The sequence below is a fragment of the Rattus rattus genome, chromosome 11, assembly GCF_011064425.1.
Source record: "Rattus rattus isolate New Zealand chromosome 11, Rrattus_CSIRO_v1, whole genome shotgun sequence".
NCBI lineage: Eukaryota > Metazoa > Chordata > Mammalia > Rodentia > Muridae > Rattus > Rattus rattus.
In genome coordinates, this window is record NC_046164.1 from 76,027,199 (window position 1) to 76,050,376 (window position 23,178).

Below are 23,178 nucleotides of genomic sequence, written 5' to 3' on the forward strand. Positions count from 1 at the left end.
CTCTCTCTCCCGTTGGGAGATCTTTTATTTTCATTTTCTTGGTTTATTTTGCCAGCTAGAGCTCCCGTTAAAATGTCAGGCGCAAGTGTGAGAATGGCGTTCTTGTCCTGTGTTCTGTTTCCCCGGAGTACACTGCATTCTTCATCATTAAGAATCGTATTACCAGTGGGGGTGCTATGGAGGCTTTTGTTGAGACAAACAAGCTTCCCTTTATTCCTTTTTTTTTTTTTTAAAAAAAAATCTGAAATTCCAGCTGTGTGCTGTCAGTTTCCCCCCTTATGCATCTGTAGGGATGGTCCCGGTTTCCTGTATCCATTGCTAGTTGAGGACTTGCACGCCTGACCGTAGCATGTAAAACCACCCATGTGTTCCTGGGACCTCTGTGCACCTCTTGAATTCTCCTTCTTGGTGTGTTTGGCTTTGATTGGCCACCGTATTCTCTAGCGCTTTCCCCATCTGTGTTGAGTTCTCAATCGGTGGTTTTCTTAGTCTCTTGTCTCCACGCTATTGAGTGTGATCTCCAGGATGAGTTTGCAAGCGCTTCCTGGTTCTCTTCTGGGGGAGCCAGCGTAAAACTGCTCCCTTTCCTTTTTCAACATGTGGGAGATCTACGAACCCAGAAAGGACAGTTAGGTCATATTTCTAAAATGACTTCAATGGTTTGTATTTCTTTTAAGGAATTTGTTAATTTACTCCAAGTTTTAACGATTACTGAATAAAGTTTGTCTCATGCTTCCATATTGTTCCCCAATGGCTGCCTCTGTATATTCATTTCTCTCTCTCTCTCTCTCTCTCTCCCTCTCTCTCTCCCTCTCTCTCTTTCCCTCCTGTCCCCCTCCCTGTCCCTCCCACCTTTCTCCAGCTCCTCCCTCCTAATCCATATTGATTTTCTTAAAGAATGTGCTGTTAATTTAACTGCTCTCTAATTTCATTAATTTTCTTCTAGACCTAACTATTGTGTTTCTTCTACTTATTTTGGGTTGAAGTGACCTCTTTTTGTTAACTTCTAAAGGTGCAATTGAAATCATTAATTGGAAATTTGGGGGGGGGAGGCTTTAAAATAAGGTGTTCATGCTATAAATCCTCCCTGAAGTGCTGTTTGAGCTTTATCCTGAATATGTATGTATGTATGTATGTATGTATGTATGTATGTATGTACCTATGTATGTATGTATATATGTATGTATCTACCTACCTATGTATCTATGTATGTGTGTATGTATGTATATATGTATCATCTATCTATCCATCCATCCACCTACCCACCCACCTACCCACCTACCCACCTACCCATCCATCCATTTATCCTCTATCATCTATTATCTATCTATCTATCTATCTATCTATCTATCTATCTATCTATCTATCTTTTATCCATCCATCCACCCATCCATCTATTATCTATCTATCTATCTATCTATCTATCTATCTATCTATCTATCTATCTTTTATTCATCCATCCACCCATCCATCTATTATCTATTATCTATCTATCTATCTATCTATCTATCTATCTATCTATCTATCTATCTATCATCTATCCATCCATCCACTTATCTATCTGTCATCCATCCATCCACCCATCCATCTATTATCTATCTATCTATCTATCTATCTATCTATCTATCTATCTATCTATCTATCGTCTCTTTACGCAGTCCTAGCTGTCCTGGAGCTTAAACTCACAGGAATGCTCCTGCCTCTCCCTCCTGAATACTTGGATAAAAAGTATATGCCACGTCATCTGGCCTGTTGTGTATTTATTTTTACTGAGTTCAAAATACTTTTGGATTTCCATTTTGACTCTTTTTAGAGTTTATTTTTAATTTTTTTCTTAGTGCCAGATGGGGATTGAACCAAGGCTTCGCACGCTGACAAAGCCCTCAGCCCAATCTTCCTGTTTTTGATTCCTGTCAGATACACTTTAGGCCAGCCAGGGAACACACGTTTTATGACTTGAATTTTTTTTTTTAATTTTGTCCAGGAACATGGTTTATTTGGCAGAGGACTTGTGCACACTTGAACATAAGGTGTGCCCCGCTCTTGTAGAATTTTCCTGTCAACAGCGTGTTCTATAAATACACCAGGCCCACAGGCTGATGGGGCGGATCATGCCTTATCTTCTCCATCTCGATGACTGCTCTGGCTGTGTGCTCTGTCTCATTGGAGCTGAGTATTAGAGACTCCAGGATAACTGAAGGGTCCCCTTTCACATCCGATAGCTGTTGCTTCATCCCTTCTGAATGTATGCAATTCCGTCTTTAATTCAACAGCGGATTGTTATTCCCTCTTGATCAACTGACTTCTTTATTATTAAGAAATGACCCTTTGGTCTTGGAAGCGATTTTTGGCACCTAGCTTCAATCGCCTGCTAACATCATCATTCTGATACCCTTCTGACTGCTGTCAGGAAGCTACCGTTCCCTGTACCCTAAGTTTTGGTCCACTCTGTCTTTTCTGTGAAGATTGGTCTGAGCTTGGTTTTGCTTTTGTTCTTCTTCCTCTTCCTCCTCCTCCCCCTCTTCTTCCTCTTCTTCCTCTCCCACCCCTCCCACACATAGGTATACTTTATCTTATTACACAGAATAAACTCCATTTTGCATCGTTAATATTTTGTCTGTGCATTGAATTCTCTTTGAAAGAGATTTAAACAGCACGGAGTCTTGCTTTGTATCGGCACAATTACCATCTCTGTGGCTGTGTGCTCATGTGATCAAGATTTCTGGGTGTTGTGTTTTCCTGCCTAAGGGCATGTGAGTGCCAGGCTGCTGGGGATGTGTCCCCCAGCTCCCATGTTTCTGAAAAGCTCTTCATTGGGGCAGTGCATTCCTCCTGGGTGTAGAATTCTAGGCTGTCTGTCCTGTGTGTTTCCCTGGCTCCCTTCATGCTCTAAGGGTACTGTGCTGCCCTCTGGCACATTTCCGATGAGATACTCACTCTGACTCGTTTGCTCCTTCAGAAGTCCCCTGCCCCACCTCCATCTACTTCCGGGATTCTCTCTTTGTCACCTGGTCTAAAACGTTTGACTTTTGCTGTGTCTCAGTATCAGTTTCCTTGTTTCGTATACTTGCTGTTTACCGAGTCTCTTACATCTGCGGCTTTAACAGTTACATCAAATTTAGAAACAATGAAATGGTCAGGTCACTGTTTCCAGATAATCCTCCTGTGTGTCATCGCTTGCACTGGTTCTCGGAAGGCGATCCTGCTGGCACCGATGGCTTTTCTAAAATGGCTGTCATGCCTTTTTTCCACTTCAGCTCCATTCTGAACAGCAGTTGCTTTCTTCTGAAGCACCTGACCTGCTTCCCCACTTACTGTAATTTCTCTCTTAGTGGTAGTTTTCATCTAGCCGGTTCAATTTTGATCATTTCCCCTGTTAGAGTAGCTTCTAGGAAGCTCAAGTCGAGATGGCTCCCCTGCTGTAAGATTGTTCTTCTCGATCCACTCCCTGGGAGTATCCTGTCATTTTCCTGGATGCTTTCCTCTAATCAGTTGGAACCCTTTCAGAGAAGGCTGCGGGCTTCTTCTCATGGCTTCTCTTGGATCTGAGTCTCAACACTGAGATGCGGGGTGGCCTCTGGGAAGCGCAGGCTTGGAAAATCCCGCACACCTGCAGGCCAAACGCCTTCTCCCCCTGCAGGTCTTTGCTGAAGGTAGGCAAACACAGGGCTTGTTTGCCATCATCTCAACCCTAGCTGATGGTATATTTGCCTCATTAGCCACGGTTGATGCTCCCAGAGGAGAGCCATTGTTTTGTACCTTTCCCCCAGTTATCGAGTGCTGCTAAATTTGCCTTGGTCCTTTGTATCTTTGAGGAACTGGCACATCTCCTCCGACATGATGGAAAAATGCATGTCCTGGTTGCCCACTGTTCCTCCACACACCCACTGTGGAGAGACAAGGACTCTTCTCTGGATGCCGGGTTTCTTAATGGGAACGTGAGCTGGTTGGAATTTGCTCACAGTGCCCTTGGCTCCATTCTGGAGGCTAGGGTGGGGCACGATGAGATCATAGTACACCGTGTATCTGTAGGGAGAACCAGTCTAAGCAAGGCCTCTTAACACTTGGGCCACCTGCTGCTCATTTTGAGCCCCTTGGTACGGTCTTTAGTCTGAACCCTTTCTGGGAGCCTTTGCCCCCAGGAGGAGCTTATCATGTTGTCCCTTGCCTGGCACAGGCCTCGAGGAGGATTCAGAGTTAAGGTGGTGTGAGTGACTGCCTTGATAGATACTGACTGAGTCATGCAACTGTTGGCTGTGCAGGTTACCTCCCTCACGAAACGGTTCCTCTCCAGGGACCCCATTTTCCAGATCTGAACAGTGCTTGGTATATGGCTGGGCCTGCTGATGGCTTGTTGTAGTCAAAGTTGTCCCCGAACATGGACACACTTTCTGATCCACAGGGATTTCAGAGAAGTATTTAGATGATAACTTTAACAAGTGCTCTTATGGACCCAGAGAACTGTTCTTCTAAGTAGCAGTTCTCAACTTTCCTAATGCTGCTGCCCACCCTGTAATACAGCTCCTCATGTTGTGTTGACCCCCCACCCCCACCACAACTGTACTTTTGCTACTGTTATGGATTGTAATGTGAACGTCTGTGTTTTCCAGTGGTCTTAGGTGACCTCTGTGAAGAGGTTATCGAGCCCTTAAATTGAGAACTATTGTTCCAAGGTGAATGCATTGAAGGTTTGGCTCCAAGCTGGCAGGCAGTTTCTTGAGACGATCTGGAAGAGGCAGCACTGGGAAGGCTGCCCTGGAAGAGGGTATCGTGTTTGGATCCCTTGTCTTGTTTCCAGCTTCCTAGCATGACGGGTGTCTGACAGTGCACCTCCCTTCCCTCTCTACCATGATGCTCTGCTTCACCATGGTCTGCAAACAGCAGAGCTGGTGGATGTTGGACGGAGAACCGTGAGTCTGTGAGTCTTCCGTCCCATCCAGTCTTCCCTCTGGGAGTCATTGCAGGGACGAGTGTCTCGGTTGCTACCAGAGCCCGAGTTAGGGTCACTTTGTTAGGTTCACTTTGCTTTAGGGCAAAATAAGACATTCGTGCCAAGTCGAGGAACCTGTTTGCCCGCTGGTGATGAAGGTTCATGGCTCTAGGGTACAATACGGCCATTTTGTGTAATTTTAGTTGCTGTGAGTTGAGGCTACTATGGTCTTGACCTATTGAAGTTACTGTTCTCCAGTGTTGTGTCGACTCTGGGTATTTCCAGAAGGACTCACGAAAGCTAGGTGAGTAACCTGAATTTTGTGTGTTAGGGTCCAGTAGCGCCAGGAACCTGCTCACTGCCATCCACTGTCCTAGGACCTTCCTGACCTTTGCCCCCTTGGGACCTTTTGGTGGCTTCAACTCAGAGGCAGAACTCACTATGCAGCCACAGTATTCGGTCACATCGCCCTTACTGGTTTGGTTGTGCCTCAGTTTCCCTGCTTGTGAAATACCAAGAGGACATCAGAAGGAGCTCCACATTCCTTCTTGCTTCAACACTCTGCTTCTGTGAGCTATTCGAAGCCCGAGTGGACCATGGAGGGCTGAAGGGAAGGGGCTGGTTAGTTGTACCCTCAACAGTAGTGTTCTTAGAGCGGAATGGCGTGGTTCATGTACACAAGCACAGATCGGGCTGGGGTGGAGAGACGAAGTAATGGCGACCGAGAGTTGGTCCTTACTGTTCAGGGAAGAAACTCCGAGTCTTCGATAAGTAACCGTGCACAATTTGTTGAATTGGGTGGCGGCAGGGTATGTAAGTGAGAAAGTAGCCGGCACCTGGAAGGAAAGCCTGGTTGGATTGGGTGCTAGATAGGTAGGGAGTGGGTGTCAGAATTCTGCCGAATTGGGATTTGAGGTCAGGAGTTGACTGGGAAATAGTGGAGGATGGTGAAGAACAGAAGAGCCAATGGGGAGGTCGTTGATGCCATGCACAGGAGGAGAGGCAGTCACCCCTCAGTCTGTCAGTGGGGAAGTGGGGTGGGGGCAGAGGTGTCTAGTAATAAGTCTTCATTCAGAAAGTGGCTCCCAAGACCCCACTGTGGACTGCAGGGGTTTTTTTTATCTAGATGTCTGGATGCAGTTTGGGCTGGCCCCAACTCTGACCTTGGGATTCTGACACTTGAAACCTTGTGGAAACACTGACATGTGCACCGGGCTAGAGAGAATAATGCAGTGAGTTCCATGCCCCCATAAGGTAGGGTCAACGGTGACTAATTGTGGCCGTTTTGCTCTCTAGACATTAGCTGACTTCATAGACAGCACCCAGCTTTGCCGCCTGGGACTGGTCAGCCAGTGCTGCCAGGATTCCATAATTCAACCCAGCCAAGCTGGTCACAGCCGCATTTTTCTCAGCAGCTCGCCTGGGTTTGACTGTTTACAGCTCATTTGTTCAAATCGGCATGCAAGCGAGATGGACACAGTTCTGCATTGGGCCCTTGGATTTTAATTTATAGAACGACTGAATGCAAACACACGGAAGCTGGTGCCATTGAAGGAAATTTATTACTCACGGCCCTCCAAATAAGAGAGGCCGTGTGCCGTTTTCTGTTCTCTGCAGTGCCATGCTTTTGTCTTTGAGAAGAGGAGTTATATTGGTGTTTAAATTTCATTCAACCCCCTCCTTTTTTTTATCCCCTTTCCTTGATCCTACAGACTCTAATGAAGTGTGTGTTTTGAACACACACTCCTAGGTTCTTGTGTTGGGAACTTAACAAAGGAGGAAGCTGGGCCTTATCTGTGGTTAGACCACAAGGGCTCTCTCAGGAACGGATTAATGCTATCTTGGACTAGTTATCACAGGACAAAGTTGTTAGAAAGCAAATTTGGTCCCTCTTGACCTCTGCCTCTCATACCCTCTCTTGCCCTTCTGCCTTCCACCCTGGGAACATGAAGGCTCTTGCTGAAATGGACCTCACAGCTAGTTCATGAAGTGTAAGAAATAATTTCACTTCTTTATCAATCACCTAGTTTTTAATAACCTGCTGTAGCAGCATAAGTTGACCAAAGAGGGGCAATATTATTATTTTTTCATTCCGTTCTGTGTAGTAGGTCCAAAACAGCATTATTTGTTATCAAGTATAAGACTACTGCGTCCACCTGACTGTTTCCCGCCTTTCGTCCTTGGCTGAGGTTACCAGCGAGATGGTGAGGTAGGGTTTTCATGTGCTTGGGAATAAGTTTTCTCTGGGTGGTCATGTTTTCCATATGGTAACAGGTTATTTCATTTTGGTTTGGATTTTAGATATCACTCTTTCTTGTCCTATTCTTTTGTATATACAAAATACTTGCAAAGTCCAGTTCCTTGGTGAAAACCCTTGAGGTACATTGTAAGAGGCTACTCTGCCCCTTTCTCCTACAGAGATGGTTAAGCATCAGTGTTGGGTTTGATCTTGTGTTCTCTCTCTCTCTCTCTCTCTCTCTCTCCCTCTCTCTCTCTCTCTCTCACACACACACACACACACACACACTTTCTCTCACACACATACACATACACACACATACATACTTTCTCTCTCTCTCTCTCTCTCTCTCTCTCTCTCTCTCTCTCTCTCTCTCCCTTCTGTGTGCAAACCTGTTCCTCTCTGTCTTTCCTAACACTAGAGAGACGTCTGGTGTTTGGCTGGCCTGGTCCCTCTTGATTATGGACAGATATCTGTAGAGGTCTTGTTTTTCTCCCCCTCTGCCACTTACTTTCCATGCATTTTAATATATACTCTAGGACAGTGCCTTTCCCTCTAATGATGAGTGTAGCAGGTGACTGCATTGGTTTGCAGTGGTTGACACCTATACTTTGCTGACTAGAACTGGTGTTCTCAAATATTCTATTCCAAACATAGCTAGTCTTACAATCCTAGTAGGACTTGGCCAGTCTGGGTTTTAATTACTAAAATAAAAAAATGCATATTTTATTCAATGTGCATGAGTGTTTTGCCCGCAAGCATGTCTGTGTGCCGAGTTGTTGCCTGGTGCTCGTGGAAGCCAGCAGAGTGTATCTAACCCCTGGGACTGGAGTTCAGATGGTTCTGAGCTGCCATGTGGGTGCTGAGAATCAAACCACTGTCCTCTGGAAGAACAGCAGCTCTTAGCCTCTGAGCCAGCTCTCTGGGCCAAACTGGAGGCTTTGAGTGTAGCCGTTTGGGTGAAACAAAGAAATAAACAGCTAGATTGCTCGACTCTCGCCTTCCACATCTCCTTACACCAGGGCACTGGTGCTGCTGGGCTTGCCTGAGTCTCAGAATTGGGCCAGTTTGATAGGATGATTTAGGACTGACTCTAGCAGGGATTGAACCTCTCAGAGATATGGACTCGTTTGCCTCCCAACTCTTTACTTCTTCCTAGACTTGCAAATTGGAAGGTTTTAATTTGATAATTTTTGCATGGAATCATAGCTTTACTATGACCTCCAGGCTTCCCCATACTTTATTAGTTGCTGGAACCTTGCAGTCTCTCTCTCTCTCTCTCTCTCTCTCTCTCTCTCTCCTCTCTCTCTCTCCCTCCCCCCCCCCCCCCCCTCCTCTCTCTCTCCACACACACACACACACACACACACACACACACACACACACACACACACTCCTTGGTCAGAGCCCCTATCAGGGGTAATGGGGAGGTTGACATCCTAGATTCTGTCCTGTGTTATCCACCCAGGCAAGACTGCAGCTGGTAAGATTAGACTTCTTACTGCTTCTGGCAGGCCGTACCTTCCCTAGCCTGGGAGGGAGAAGACATCTTCTCCCTGGTCCCAAGAACTTAATGTGTCTTCAAGCCCCTCACATCTTCTCCTCCTCCCCCTTTCTCTCCATCTTCTGCTTTCCTTTCTTCCAGTCAGAATGCAGAGTTTCTGCAATTCAGGGCCTGGGCGTCTTTGCACAGCAGTAGTGGATAGCTATCTGTTTGGCTCCGGTACCGTCTTCCCTTGGTCACGCCTAGGGACCACTAACTACCCGTGTGCAATGCTGGCCCCTGCCTAGCCTGGCATTTGTTAATCTACAGTATTTGAGAAGGTTGCAGGGAACAGTTGCTTAGTAAATTCAGACATGACATTAGAATATGAATGGTGCATGTGTTTTCAAAGTGGACACCACGGAGCTGTGGCACACAGGGCAAGCATCTGAGGGTCTGCGACGTCCGTCTTCGTCTGAGTGCTCTGTGGGAGGCAAGGCCGATGTCTCCCTGGACTTCCTAGCATGAAGGCAACGTGGATCAACTCCTCTGGCTGCATGCTCTGAACGTGAGCATTGGAGAGATGCAGAAGCCGTCAGCAGAAGCACAGTTCTCACTGGGTGTAATTTAACACTGCAAATGGCTTGCTTTGCAACTATTACCTTAAAAGACATTTATTTAGAATTTTTCAGGGTGGATGTTGCTGGCCAGATGTCAACAGCTACAACCCACCTGCACAAAGGACACACACACACACACACACACACACACACACACACACATATATAATTTTTTTAAAAAAATTATTTCCAGATGTTAAGAGGACCTGAAATGGAGCTGTTTGAGACCTATGGTGTTTTTGTAATTATTATTTGTTTCTTGAAAGTTTTATTTATACGATGGATATTGATCATTGAAAGTTTTGTTTATACAATGGATATTGATCATAGCCATTCACCACTACACCCCTCCGACTCCCCCAGAACCCCAGCTCATCTCCATCCCGTTCCCATGTCCCCCTTCTCATTGCTATTAACATCTCCAAATCTAATCAGTGTTGCCCATAATGTGCATGGGCGAGAGAATCAAACCATGGTCCTCTGGAAGAACAGCAGCTCTTAGCCGCTGAGCCAGCTCTCTGGGCGGAACTGGAGGCTTTGAGTGTAGCCGTTTGGGTGAAACAAAGAAGCAAACAGCTAGATTGCTCGACTCTTGCCTTCCACAACTGCACTGCGAGCAACTAGTCAGCAGCCATGTCCCCAAAGGAGAGTGACTCTCTTCCTCTACTCCTATTAAGTACCAGTATCTTCTCTGATGGAGATGCAGCCTCTGGGAGCCCTGACCCGCTCGTGCTGGGATTTTGACCAGCTTGATCCTGTAGAGATAGCCACAGCTGCTGTAAATGAGAGAAACCCAAATCTAGGGTATGCACATAAATATTTAGAATACAGTGCAGTTTGATAGTATGGCCGCTTAAGAAAACAGTAGCAGTAAGTTCCCTGCTTGGGCCTATGGTTTCCCTAGTCATGGACTTTTGATCATGTATAGCGTACAAGGCATGCATTCCCTCCTGCGGAGCAGGCCTCATAGGCAGTCAGAAAGTGGAATATAATATATATATATATATATATATATATAATATTCATCTTTTCATTTTCTTTTTCTTTATTAGATATATTTCTTTATTTACGTTTCATATGTTTTTCCCTTTCCCAGTTTCCTGTCCATAAGCCCCCCTATTCCCTTCTCCTCCCCCATAAGGGTATTCCCCCCATTCACCCTCCTTACCACCCCCCTGACATTCCCCTGTACTGGGAGTCCAACCTTGGCAGGACCAAGGGCTTCCTCTTCCACTGATGCCCAGCAAGGTTATCCTCTGATACATATGCAGTTGGAGCCCTGGGTCAGTCCATGTATAGTCTTTGGGTAGTGGTTTAGTCCCTGGAAGCTCTGATTGGTTGGCATTGTTGTTCTTATGGGGTTGCAAGCCCCTTCAAGCTCTTTCAGTTCTTCCTCTAATTTCCCCAAAGGGAGTTCTCAGTTCAGGGTTTGCTGCTAGCATTGACCTCTGTATTGGACATGCTCTGGATGTGTCTCTCAGGAGTGATCTATATCCGGTCCCTTTCAGCATGCACTTCTTAGTTCCATCCATCTTATCTAGTTTTGGTGACTGTATATATTTATGGACCACATGTGGGGCAGGCTCTAAATGGCCCTTCCTTCAGTCACTGCTCTAAACTTTGCCTCCATATCCCCTCCTATGGATATTTTTGTTCCCCCTTTTAAGAAGGAGTGGAAACATCCACATTTTGGTCATCCTTCTTCTTGAGCTTCCTGTGGTCTGTGTACTGCATCGTGGGTAGTTCGAGCTTTTGGGCTAATATCCTCTTATCAATGAGTGCATACCAAATGTGTTTTTCTGTGATTGGGTTACCTCACTCATTTAATTAGTTCAGAAACTGTTGGATTTCATAAGGTTCCTTCACATAACCTTAGTTCTGCTGACCCAACCTCCACCTTATCCTTCCCCCATCTCCATATCCCACTTCAACCTTTAATCCTGAGCATTTCCCCTTCTGTTCATGCCACCTGTGTTCCACTACTCCATTCTAATTGAATTATTGAATACTTTTAAAATTTTTATTTTGTATGTGTGGGGTAGAGTACCATCGTGTGGTGTGTGATGGTGTGTGTGTGTGTGTGTGTGTGTGTGTGTGTGTGTGTGTGTGTGTTTAAAGGCCAGTTTGCAGGAGTCAGTTCTCTCCTTTCACCCTGTGAGTCCCAGTGTGGATCTGTCAACGTGTTGGGCTAGTGTATGACTAACCTCTCTTGATCTTTACTAAAATCCACCCAGCCTTCCTTGGCAGGGGGCAGGGGGCAGGGGGTGTCTCCTATCTTGCCAAGGGGCTGTCCGTGCCGCCTTCGTGATGTTCAGTGGGACACTGTGAGTGATTCCCCTCAGAGGTGCTATGGCAGCACGAACAGTCGTAACCCGAGTAATCAAACTGTAACATTCTTCCAAAGCTAGAGCTTCAAGTATCACGTGACACTCATAAAAAATGTTAGGAATTTGAAGCTTTTAGATTGGGTATGCTCAGCTAGCAAAGTCTACGCTGGTATTTCTAAATCTGACAAAAAAAAAAAAAGAGAGAGAGAGAGAGAGATCTGAAGTGCTTCTGGCTGGCGTCTAGCGTTTCAGATATGAGAGACTCAGCGGCGTTCTTCACATCTGAATATAAATGAAACAGATGTGCTCTAGGGTGGGAGGTTCTGAGCTGCAGGAATGTTTGCATGGGTACGACTTGGACTTCCTTCTGGATTGCTTGCCTTCCGGAAGGCTGAACCATGGTTAGGGTTGGGGAGACTGCGTAAGTTAAGTGGATGGGGATTTATTTCTAACAGGTGGCCTTATTCCTGGACCTTGAAGGTCCAGGTAGCGTTGGCTGAATGGAAAAGGTGGGAAAGATACGCAGTCCCAGAAGAAGGAGGTTGGGGGTATTGGGGGCTGTGAGCGAAGTACCCATTTGAGCCTGGCCCTGGCCACACGACCATACTCACCAACACCATCACTGCCAGTGATCTTGTGCTGTGCTTTTTCCCCAAAGGAAAACCACTGTCGCCGAATCAAGATCCTTGGAGACTGCTACTACTGTGTGTCTGGCCTCACCCAGCCCAAGACGGATCACGCCCACTGCTGTGTGGAGATGGGACTTGACATGATTGATACCATCACGTGAGTGTCACACTGTGGCGAGCTCTGTCTAGAGCTGCAGAGGCAGAGGCGGCCATAGGAGGGGGCTGGTTCCCACCTCCCCTGGAGGATGATGCAGAGGTGACCCCTGCTCGCAATTTACGATGTCATTCTTTGTCCACAGAAGTCCTTTGTGTATCTAGTGCGCCTGAGATGTGGAAGAGGAAGGGATCTTTGTGACTGAGCTTGGCGAGGCACTGGGAAAGGCCGAGGGCCTTTTAAAAGCCAGTGAATGCCTCCAGTGCTCGGGGAAGGGAGGGCTGAAGTCTGGGTTGAGTGGGTTCTCCCATGAGACCTAGCCTGTGGAACCCAGGCACATGGGGACATCTACACAGTTGGAGCTTTGGAACAGGCAGAAGGAAGGAGCCGGAAGGAGCCAGCAACATGGCTGTTCTGAACACCAGTGTTGGCTCTTTGGGGATTAGCTCTCCGGAGTTGCTCCTGTCAAAAGTCTCTGGAAGCTGATGAGCTCCACCCTGTCCCTGAGGGTGAAAAAGTTCCTGGTGCCCACCCTGAATCCCGAGATGCAGAGTGTTCTGCTGAGAAAGATCAGGAAGGGGGTGCGGGGACAAGACCCGGCAATGGCTATCTTTTGTTCCTTGGAAGGATGTTATGTCGTGTGCCACATGTCACGTCAGATCTCTGCTATGTTGCCTGACAGATGGCTTAGTGGTTAAGAGCACTGGCTGCTTTCCCAGAGGACCTGTGTTTGATTCCTAGCACCCACATGGTGGTTCACAATGGTTGAAAACTCTAGTTCCAGGGGCTCTGACACCTGTCTTCTGGCCTTCACAGGCACTGCATGCTGTGAGCTACAGACATAGCAAACATACATATATATATAATATATATTTTATATCCATATATACATATATACACATACACATATAATAAAAATAAAAGCAATATTTAAAAAATAAAAATATACATGTGGCAGCACACAACAGATCATCTGCCATGTCCTGCCCTGTCACATGGTCACCACCCCTTATCTGTGTCTTGTATCACATCCTATACCAACTAATTATATTTTACATCAGATCATCTGTCATATTTTATCATTAGTGAATCTGTTTTCTTTTCATTGATTGGTTCAGAGGTCAAGGGCATTGTCTGTCCCAGGCCTGTAATCATAGGCAGCTCTGGAATGGACCCAGAGTGGGACAGGGAGACCTGCTAAGCTAAATTGTTGAGCCTCTGTGTTCCCCAAGTATACATCCTTGCGATGCCGTACCCCAGAAGAAAGGGTTTTAGGGTCATCTCTTCAATGGTTATGCCAGGGTTGGTAGGGCAGACTCCTCCTGTATCCTAATGGTGAGGCAACCCCTGGCCTGATATTGATGGGCCTCTCAAGGACTTCTATGCCTCTCAGGCCTCAGAGTAACCCCTCCTGAGCTCTGCTCCCAGATGCCCATGAGGGCAGAGATCACTGGGACTTTTCTCCTGTTGGTGAAGTAGTTGGGGCCTTTTCCCACCCTCGTATCATCTATGCCTTCCCCCCTTTCTGCTTGTACTCCTCCCTATCCATTTTTCTGAGTGATCCCAGGACCTCTGATTGCAGAGGATACACAGAGGCCAGCAGGTTCCTGGTTCCCAGCCTGGGGTGAGCTTCATTTTCCTCGAATGCTCCATCCTTTGCCTGTGAATGGAATCCCGGTGGTTGTGAGGAAGGACTGGGTGTTTCTCAGATGCAGTAGCTGAGTGGGAGGATTCCAGCAGCCTCTGCAGGGGATGATTCACCAGCCCCCAGACAGAAGGAGCCATCCCCAAAGAGGGAGGCTTTCCACTGCCGGATTTCCCCAGGATTCCCTCTGCTGTGCTGCCCAAGGTCCTGTCCAAGTCTGTCTACATCACAGGGAAGCCCCTGCAGGCACACATGTGATGGGAACAATGGTCACATTCTCCTTCCCCAGGCCCTGCAAGTGCACAAAGTACTTTTTCTAAATCGATTTTATCTAGCTAGGGTCTTGCTCTTGAGTTTCTCTTTCAACTGCTCTGATGAAGTAAGTTACTAGGAAACGCACAGGTTTTCCCAAATGGCCACCTCTGAGCTGGTGAGAACAGCCCAGGGCCATCGGTAAGTCAATAGTGGATGCTGGTGGGCTCCAGGCTGAAGTTCTGATACCCAGGTATCTCTTCCTTAAGATGGGTGTATGTGAGTCACAGTTTCTCAGTGTAGACTGACCTAGAGGATCACTGTGTCTAATGACTCGACTCTGGGTTTTAAAGTCAGTCTTGTGGATATTTTTAAGAAGCACTTTTCTCTGGGGGTGGAGGATGCTATGTGTCTCCCCAAACTTCCACTCTCCACAAAGAATCTGTTGTAATGTTTAGGGGACCTGGGCATGCCCAGATTGTCTATTATATTGCATTTCTATAGATGGTGAAGCCAAGGCCCTGGAGCGGCAGTTTAGAGCCCACGTGTCCAGGGCGCATGTTTGGACAGCGTTGCGTCGAAAGGGTTTGCTGTGTTCTTCTATCATGCTAGGGTGGAGACTGGGGGCTGCCTCAGGCAAGTGCGTTGTCATTGCTTCTGGAAAAATCCTGCCTAGCCGACAGCAAATCACTCTTTAGAGTGTCTGGGCCTCCCTTTTATTTTATTTTATTTTATTATTTTTTCTGTTGTGTGCACAGCTGTATCCGTAGTGGTTGGAAGAATGGCCAAGAGGCGTGGACTCAATAGGTTGTTGCTGAACAGAACAGAGATTCGGCCTTTCATCTTTGTTCTGGGTTTTATGTCAGCCAGGATCTGTTTGAACCAGGAGGGAGGGAGGGAGGGAGGGAGGGAGAGAGGGAGGGAGGAGGGAGGGAGGGTTGGCTTCATCCTATTGGGATCCAGCACCAAAGGTCAGGGCCAGGGCTGCATTGTGTTTCCTTCATAGACAATACTTGTGATAAATAAACCTCTCTGAGAGCATCATGGGAAAGACATGTAGGATGAATGAAGCAAGCAGTATGCCAATCCTGGTGTCCTGGAAACGAAGTGAAAGGTTCTGTTGGCTTTGGACAGAGCACGCCTGTGTAAAAGGCAGCCAAGCAGAGCCTCGGCTGAACAGCTGGGTGTGCTGTTTCTTTAGAAGACACTCTCTGGGGTGCTGTGGATTCCACGGTGCCAGCCTTGACGTACCAGAGGCAGGAGCTGCCAGGAAAGACTGAGCGTTGGCAGAAGTTGCTGGGTGCCAGACATGTGGGCCTTGGCAGATCCCAGCTCTTGGGGATCCAAAACCGCTGGCTTGGAAGGCTCAAGGGAGCTCGTGGGCATTTGCGGACGGGGCAGATGCATGCCCCAGCAGTCCCCAGGCTGCCTTGTCTTTTGTGGCTGCAGAAACGGAAGTGGTGAACGCACTCCAGAACACCAAGGGCAGGTGTCTTTGCGAGCGTTGCTCACGTGGGTTTTGAAATTCAAATTCTATTTTTAGGGTTTCGTTTCAGGGTCTCTTACCAGAGATTGGCAGACAGCTGAGAATAAAGTTAAAAGTTTAAAAGTTCCACTTAGGTGTAGAACAAAATGGGTCTAGCCTTAGCAAGCCCAGTCCTCCACATGCACTTCTTGGGGCTAGGGGGATCATTGAAACTGATCAGGTGTTAGCAATTCAGGTCCCTGCCCTTGGGCTGCATCTGGCTCTGGCATCTTGCCTAGCCAAACACAGGGGCAGGGGCAGCTGTCCTGTTGGAAGAGAGTTCAGAGGAGCACGTGGTGGGGTCCGGGGCAGCCTAGAGGGTATGGAGCTGTGCTGTGCACATGTTCCTGGTGGGAATAGGGTAAGCAGTTTGTAAACCAAAGTCAGGGTGAAGGTAAGCCAGAGGGAGGGCGTGGCCAATACATATGTGCTATTTTATTATTGAAAATGTGGCTGCCAGAGCCCTCCTTGGGGATAGCAAAAGGGCAGAGGGTAGAGCAGGCTGAGGCCCACTGAGGACCTTACTGTTTGTCATATGATATCACGCACCCTCAGTGACAAGGGCTTGGCTGTACTTCCCAGGGTCCTTCATGGAACATTCCTTGGTGTTCTCTATTAGTGAAATAAAAGAAGCCTGCAGGAGGCAGTTTACACGTCCTGCATTGAGGCGCTCAGAGACAGCTCTGAAGAAGCTCTAGAGATCGTCAGAGCTGAAGCCAGCAGAGCTGGGCTCACACGCCAGTGGTGGATCCCCAGTTGGTCAGATTGGCTGGGTTCCCCAGTCCTTAATTCCCTCTGCGCTTGCTCTGCCTCTCCTACTTCCCCAGAATTGTTTCCTCAGAGAGAAGACCTACATGGAGGTCCTAGACTCAGTTCTCTTTGGGGATTTCCCTGGTGAGGAGGGGCAAGAAGGAGATGTCGGGGGCTCACAGAGCTCACTGAACATCGATGTGGCTGACGTTTTAGCTCACAGGCAGGCAGAGATGTGCTGCTGTCCCTGACCAGACCTCCACGTACCCGTCACATTACAACTCCATACAGCCAGTTCCCCTACACTCATGGCCTCACGGTGCAGCCCACAGCAGCCCATTGAGGGAGCTGCCAGGCAACCTTCAGCCCCATGCCCTGTACTTGTGTTACAGATCCGTGGCTGAGGCTACTGAAGTAGACCTGAACATGCGTGTGGGCCTACACACCGGCAGGGTCCTCTGTGGTGTCCTGGGCCTACGCAAGTGGCAGTACGATGTATGGTCCAACGACGTCACCCTGGCCAATGTCATGGAGGCTGCTGGCTTACCAGGGTAAGTTGGACGCTGGGTGGAAGAGTGCCTTTACTAGAGTCCTCATTTCAGGCCTGGATCCTGAGGGTCCTTGGGTAGGTTCCGCTTTGACCCTCCAGGACCCGGCGCACATCTGCAGAAAGCCAGTGTGGGTCAGACGAGGTGTGCATGGGGACTTTGTCCTGATACATGGGCTATGCCCATGCATTATTATTACTTCCGTGTTTTATTTTCTCAAACCTGTACATGGGAAACTCTGACTTTAGCGCTTCCTTTAGTGACTCAGTCATGTCCTGCCCACTTGCCCCATCTCTCAGTCAGCTACAGGGTTTGAACGTGAACATTCTCTACAGGGGATCCAGAATAAGTGCAGGGAAGAGGTGGCTTGAAATGCAGTGGGTCAGAGAAGCAGATGTGGGTTGAGGTTCCCATGTCATTTTCTACCGTCCTTCCTTGCCCTCTGCCCTCTGCCCTCTGCCCTCTGCCCTCTGCCCTCTGCCCTCTGCTCACCAGCAACCATGACCTTCAGCTTCTCATCGGGCTGGCTGTGAAGTCCCCCGCTCCCCCTTTAAACTCTGTTTTGTTCTCATTGACTCTATTTCAATCCTCTGGCTGTTTCTATCTTTTCGGTCTCTTTCCAATCCCTCATCCTTCACAGCCTTCTCTGACCCCATTCTTGGGTGTGTGCCCCGTCACTTGGCTTGCCTGGGTCTTCCTGTCCTTTCTTCCCGGTTACCTTCGAGTTGGAGCATCTTGTCCTGAGCAGAGTAACCTCTGCCGTGACCCCAGTGTGACCCCGGCCTGTGCAGCCACACCTGTCAGCCCCTACTCTTCCCTTCTCTTGTAGGAAGGTCCACATCACAAAGACGACCCTCGCGTGCTTGAACGGGGACTACGAGGTGGAACCGGGCCACGGCCATGAGAGGAACACCTTTCTGAGAACTCACAACATCGAGACCTTCTTTATTGTGCCATCCCATCGGAGGAAGGTGAGTGGCCGGTCCCCCTCATTCACTCACTAGGCAGCTCTGTCCAACACAGTTGTCAAGAAACAGTTGTTCTCGCTTCCTGTCCCCACTGCTGCTCCTCTGGATGTGGGCACAGATACCATGTGCAGGGCTTGCCTTGTGTAGATAGTAGGCGACATGTCCGAGAGGAGAGCCCGTAGAGTCTAGAGTCAGAAATCTGGGGCTGACTGGGCCACTTTGGGCCCTTCGTCCTTTCTGTGGTCCTTTGCTGCTTTTCCCTACTGGCCATGAGCTTCCTGTAAGATAGTTCTTCATAGTGCAACAGGAGCTCTGGCCATCCTGGTGTGGATGCCTCAAGTCCTCCCAGGAGAAGGATGGAGTGGTTAGGATTGAGGGTAAAAGAGGTTTCAGGGCTCAAGTTCAGGCTGATGGGATGATATGGACTGTGATACGAGGGGTACTGACACATGAGGGGTGGGCTCAGGTGAGTGAAGTGGTCCAGGTGACAGTGCTTGTGCAGGTGACAGTGCTCTGTGAGAATGGATGGTTTGGTGAGGGGTCTGGCTCAGGTGAAGGTCCAAGTCGGGGTGGGGATCCGAGCTTAGGCGAGGTCAGTGCGGTGAAGGTTCAAAACCAACCAGGCGATGGTGTGGGCTCACATGACCATTTAGGTGGGTGATGGTTCTCTAACCCACCTAAACCATGGAATCAGATGCCGGCTCTGTGTGGGTGATGCACTAGGTGAGTGTGCTTGTTCATAGGATGTGGGTTTAGTTGAGAGTGTAGGATCATGTGAGGGCGTGTGCCCAGGTCAGGGTGCTGGTTCACGTGGGTCCAGGCCCTGCTGAGGGTGCAGGCTCAGTTGAGGGTGGGGTGTAGGCTCAATATGAAAGTAGGCCGTGTGTGTGTGTGTGTGTGTGTGTGTGTGTGTTACATGTAGATGTTTAGTTGATGTGTATTAGTGTGCATAAATGTATGAGTGTATACGTGTGTATTCCTAGTGATGGAGGCTGAGGTCTAATTCCTTGTCCTAGACCACTTATCACCTTCTTGTTTAGTTGGATGTAGCTTTTTAATATTTGATATTCATGGGTTGGGGATTTAGCTCAGTGGTAGAGCTCTTGCCTAGCAAGCGCAAGGCCCTGGGTTCGGTCCCCAGCTCCAAAAAAAAGAAAAAAGAAACAATTTAATATTCATACATGTATGTAACGGATTTGGATCAAATCCACCCTTATTTCCTCCCCTCAATTCCTTCCCTTTCTCCTCCTTTTTCTTCCCTACCTGTTCAAGACACAGTCCTCCATCCTACGTCCTGCTCTAAATATCAGCTTCTCTGGGGCCCCTTGTTTGCCTTAAACAGATGTGGGGTATAGAGTTTGGGGAACTAGCACTTCATTGGGCCATGGCACTGGCATATGAGGAGGAGCCCCCAGGCTCAAAGTGGCCCTGCCGGAATGTCTAGCAATCACGTCTGTCCAGCTGCATCTTCTGGGGCAGCATCTTCCCGAGACTTGGGCATGCAATGGTCAGCCTAAGAGACCATCACTCTCGGAGGACAGCACTCACCTTCCCCTGACTGGCACAGAGGAGCAGTGAGGACATGGGGCCTTCAGGGTCAGGGCTGGCTGTGGCAGGCTAGCTCCTTTGGGAGGGGGCTGGGCATAGAAGAATTCCGATGGGAGCTTGGATCCTGAAGATACCTGGAGTCACCCAGGAGAAAGTCCCTGGTATGGATGGGGGACTTTGAAGTGAACTTAGAAAAAACCCAGAAGATAGTTGGGAGGCCTTGAGTGCTGAGAAAGAAAGAAAGAGAGAAAGAAAGAAAGAAAGAAAGAAAGAAAGAAAGAAAGAAAGAAAGAAAGAAAGAGCGAGCCTAGGTACCTCAAGTGGTTGCTGCCCCCAAGCTGGGCCACACAGCCACAGCTCTGGGATCCTGTTTGTTGTTTTATGTCACACTTGTGGAAGAGAGAGAGAGAGAGAGAGAGAGAGAGAGAGAGAGAGAGAGAGAGAGAGAGAGAGAGAGAGAGAGTGAGAGACAGACACAGAGAGGGAAGAGGTCAAAAGAACATATCTCTGTTGGACTTGGAGTTGCCAGGTGGTGAGAGGTAAGAGAGAGAATGTCAAAGAAGGGGGGTGCTTCTGTGGTGAAATTATGGCTGTACCTGTAGAGGCCGGTGGATTGGACTGTAAGAAGTGGTTGGGTTGTTGAGGCAGGGGCAGCTGAAAGTGAGGCTGTGGACACTTGACCTGTATCCTGGAGAAGACCTGGGCTCAGAGCTCCTGTGGAAGAGGCAGCCTTGGGCTCACTGTCGGATGATGGATACCCAGCAAGCACAAGAGAGCCTGATCCCTGGGCCTTTCCTTTCTATATTTGCTCATTTGGTCTTGAGAAAGCCATGGGGTGAGCGGACTGTTCTCTGTGGTACAGATGAGAGCCCATGGCAGTCTGTTAGGCAGAGGCTCGCCCCTGTCACCTACCTAGTCTTCTGGCTTCTGTTGTGTGTAGAACAAAGCATGCTGGGACAAGGGAGCTTTGCGGTGACATTTACTCCAAGCCCCAGTGGATTTCACTGGTTTGGAGTCTTCATGGCCGAGTACCCAGTCCATTCCCGGGTTCCTGGCATGCAGGAGGTACCGAGCAACCTAATTTTAGTATCCTGGAGTTCCTGTCACCATGAAGGCTGTATTTCTAGCCCGAGGGTCAAGATCTGCCTCACTGACAGTGTCTTCCCCTATGCTTGTGTTTGGATAGATATTTCCAGGTTTGATTCTCTCGGATATCAAACCAGCCAAGAGGATGAAGTTCAAGACCGTCTGCTACCTGCTGGTGCAGCTCATGCATTGCCGGAAAATGTTCAAGGCTGAGATCCCCTTCTCCAACGTGATGACCTGTGAGGATGACGACAAGGTAGGAAAGCCTGAGGCGCGGTCGAGCTATAACACTCCTTGCTGCTGCCGCTGCTGTCGCTGCTGCTACTGCACACATCCGTATAGTGCTTTGTACTTCGTGTTTATCCAGCTCCAAGCTCACATTCCCTGCTTTCTTCTTTTATTTTTCCTGGAGGGCCCGTTATGTGGATGTTGAAGTTCTCGAGCTGGCTCAAGATCTCCTCCCATATCACCACCTCTTTCTTTCTATTTTCTGGAAAGGTTTTTCAGCTTTACCGTCCAACGTTTCTATGGAACATTTCAAAATTCTTAAAAATCCCAGGAAGTCTGTGTCTTTGTGAATAATTCCCTTATGAAGTTGTATTCCCGTGTCAGAAACCACAGGCTGGCCTGGAAACTCACTACGTAGCCGAGGATGGACCTTGAACTTCTGGTTCTCCTACCCTACCTCCCAAACGTGGGGATTATAGATGTGCACCATCACATCTGGTTTATTCCACGCAGGGGCTTGAACCCAGGGATTCATAAGTATGTCAGACTAGCACGATAGCCCCAGTTTTGTCTGCCCACTGAAATATTTTTAGCTTTATATTCGTGGGTAAGCATGCATGTGCTTGCCTGCTTTCCGTGGGATGCTTGTGGAAGTCGGAAGACAGCTTGCACGAGTTGGTTTTTCTCTTTCTACTCTGTGGGTTCCAGGACCCCAACTCCGTCATCAAACCTGGTGCCAGATGCCTTACCCTGCTGACCCATCTCACTGGCCCAAGATTTTTATTTTATTTTGAGTGTGTGTGTGCATGTGCGTGTGCATGTGTGTGTGTGTGTGTGTGTGTGTGTGTGTGTGTGTGTGTGTGTGCCATCTCGCTGGCCCAAGATTTTATTTTTTATTTTGTGTGTGTGTGTGTGTGTGTGTGTGTGTGTGTGTGTGTGTGTGTGTGTGTGTGCCACCTCGCTGGCCCAAGATTTTTATTTTATTTTGTGTGTGTGAGTGTGTGTGTGTGTGTGTGTGTGTGTGTGCGCGTGTGTGCACTCGCGAGCACGCGTGTATGCATGTGTTGGGAGAAGTGCCCATGTGGACATGTCATGTGCACACAGAGGCTGAAGGTCGATGTTGGGTATCTTCCTTAACTATTCTTCACGTTATTCTTTGAGGCAGGGTCTTCCAATGGAACCCAGAGCTCACTTAGACTGACGGTCTAACCAATCAACTGACTCAAAGAACCAGCTGTCTCTCTCTGCCTGGCTACCATTCCCCCTGGCTTTGACTTGGGTCATGGGAGCTGCGTTCCTGTCCTTACTCTTGCTTTACATGGCTTTAGCGAAACATCTGTTTTCTCCGAGCAGCTTGCTTTTGCTTTCCTCCTTTGCTTATCTGTCATCATCTGTAATCCCACAGACGCCCAGAGCCTTTTCTGTGATGTTCCTGATGCTGAGGGATGGCAAAGCCAGCCGCCAGGGCTAAGCCAGGCCAAGGCTCCACTGTGGGCTTTCTGGTGGACATCAGGGTTTTCCGTCTCAGATGAGTCAGGCAGTCACTTGTGGGTCTTCAGATCTTCTAGGCATGTGGCAGTGCTGGTGTCTAGGACTTCACTTCAACCACACATGGCCAGAGACCTGGATTTCCCTTTTGGGGAAGGCCCCACCTTATTTTCCATACCAAAGAGCATGGGGTGCACTTTAGGGCTCTGATGCCCCCTTGTGGATGCTCTTGACCACAGCCACTGAACCCACTAGTATGTGAGACTGAAGTTGCCTGGCTCCCCATGGCTTGCTCTGTCCACCCCTCTGAGGTTACACTGGCTTTACCTGGTGTCGGTTGGCTCAACCCTGCTGCCTTTCCCACCACTGCTTCCTCTGACATCACCGATTTTATATCACTTAAAGAATCTTCCTGGTATCGTTAGAGGTTTCTTTCAGGACAAAGCAAGGTTCTGTTGCCTCTTGTTTATGGTGGTTCCTTGCCACAGGATCGCTGTATGGGAGTTCCTCTTTGCTAGAACTTTATCTGAGAATATTCTGAGGACTTTGTTCATGGTGGATCGGGTCAGGAAGAATTAGTCTCTCTGTGTGCCAGGCAGCTGGAGGCTGCATTATTAAGAGCTTGGCTTCTGTCACAGATAGGAATTTTAGTCCTAGTCATACAGACGGCGGACATTCACACAGACATGCACAGACACCCCCCCAACACACACACACACACACACACACACACACACACACACACACACACACACACA

General features: G+C 48.3%; 1 protein-coding gene across 1 annotated transcript in view; it reads left to right on the forward strand.

The window, feature by feature from the left end:
• Window positions 1-23,178, forward strand: part of Adcy1 (adenylate cyclase 1) — a 105,844-nt gene that overhangs the window by 54,277 nt on the left and 28,389 nt on the right. The window contains exons 5-8 of the mRNA XM_032916983.1: window positions 12,258-12,385; window positions 16,947-17,105; window positions 17,932-18,073; window positions 20,805-20,960. Of these exons, the coding sequence (XP_032772874.1) occupies window positions 12,258-12,385; window positions 16,947-17,105; window positions 17,932-18,073; window positions 20,805-20,960 (585 nt within the window). The remainder of the gene's footprint in view (window positions 1-12,257; window positions 12,386-16,946; window positions 17,106-17,931; window positions 18,074-20,804; window positions 20,961-23,178) is intronic.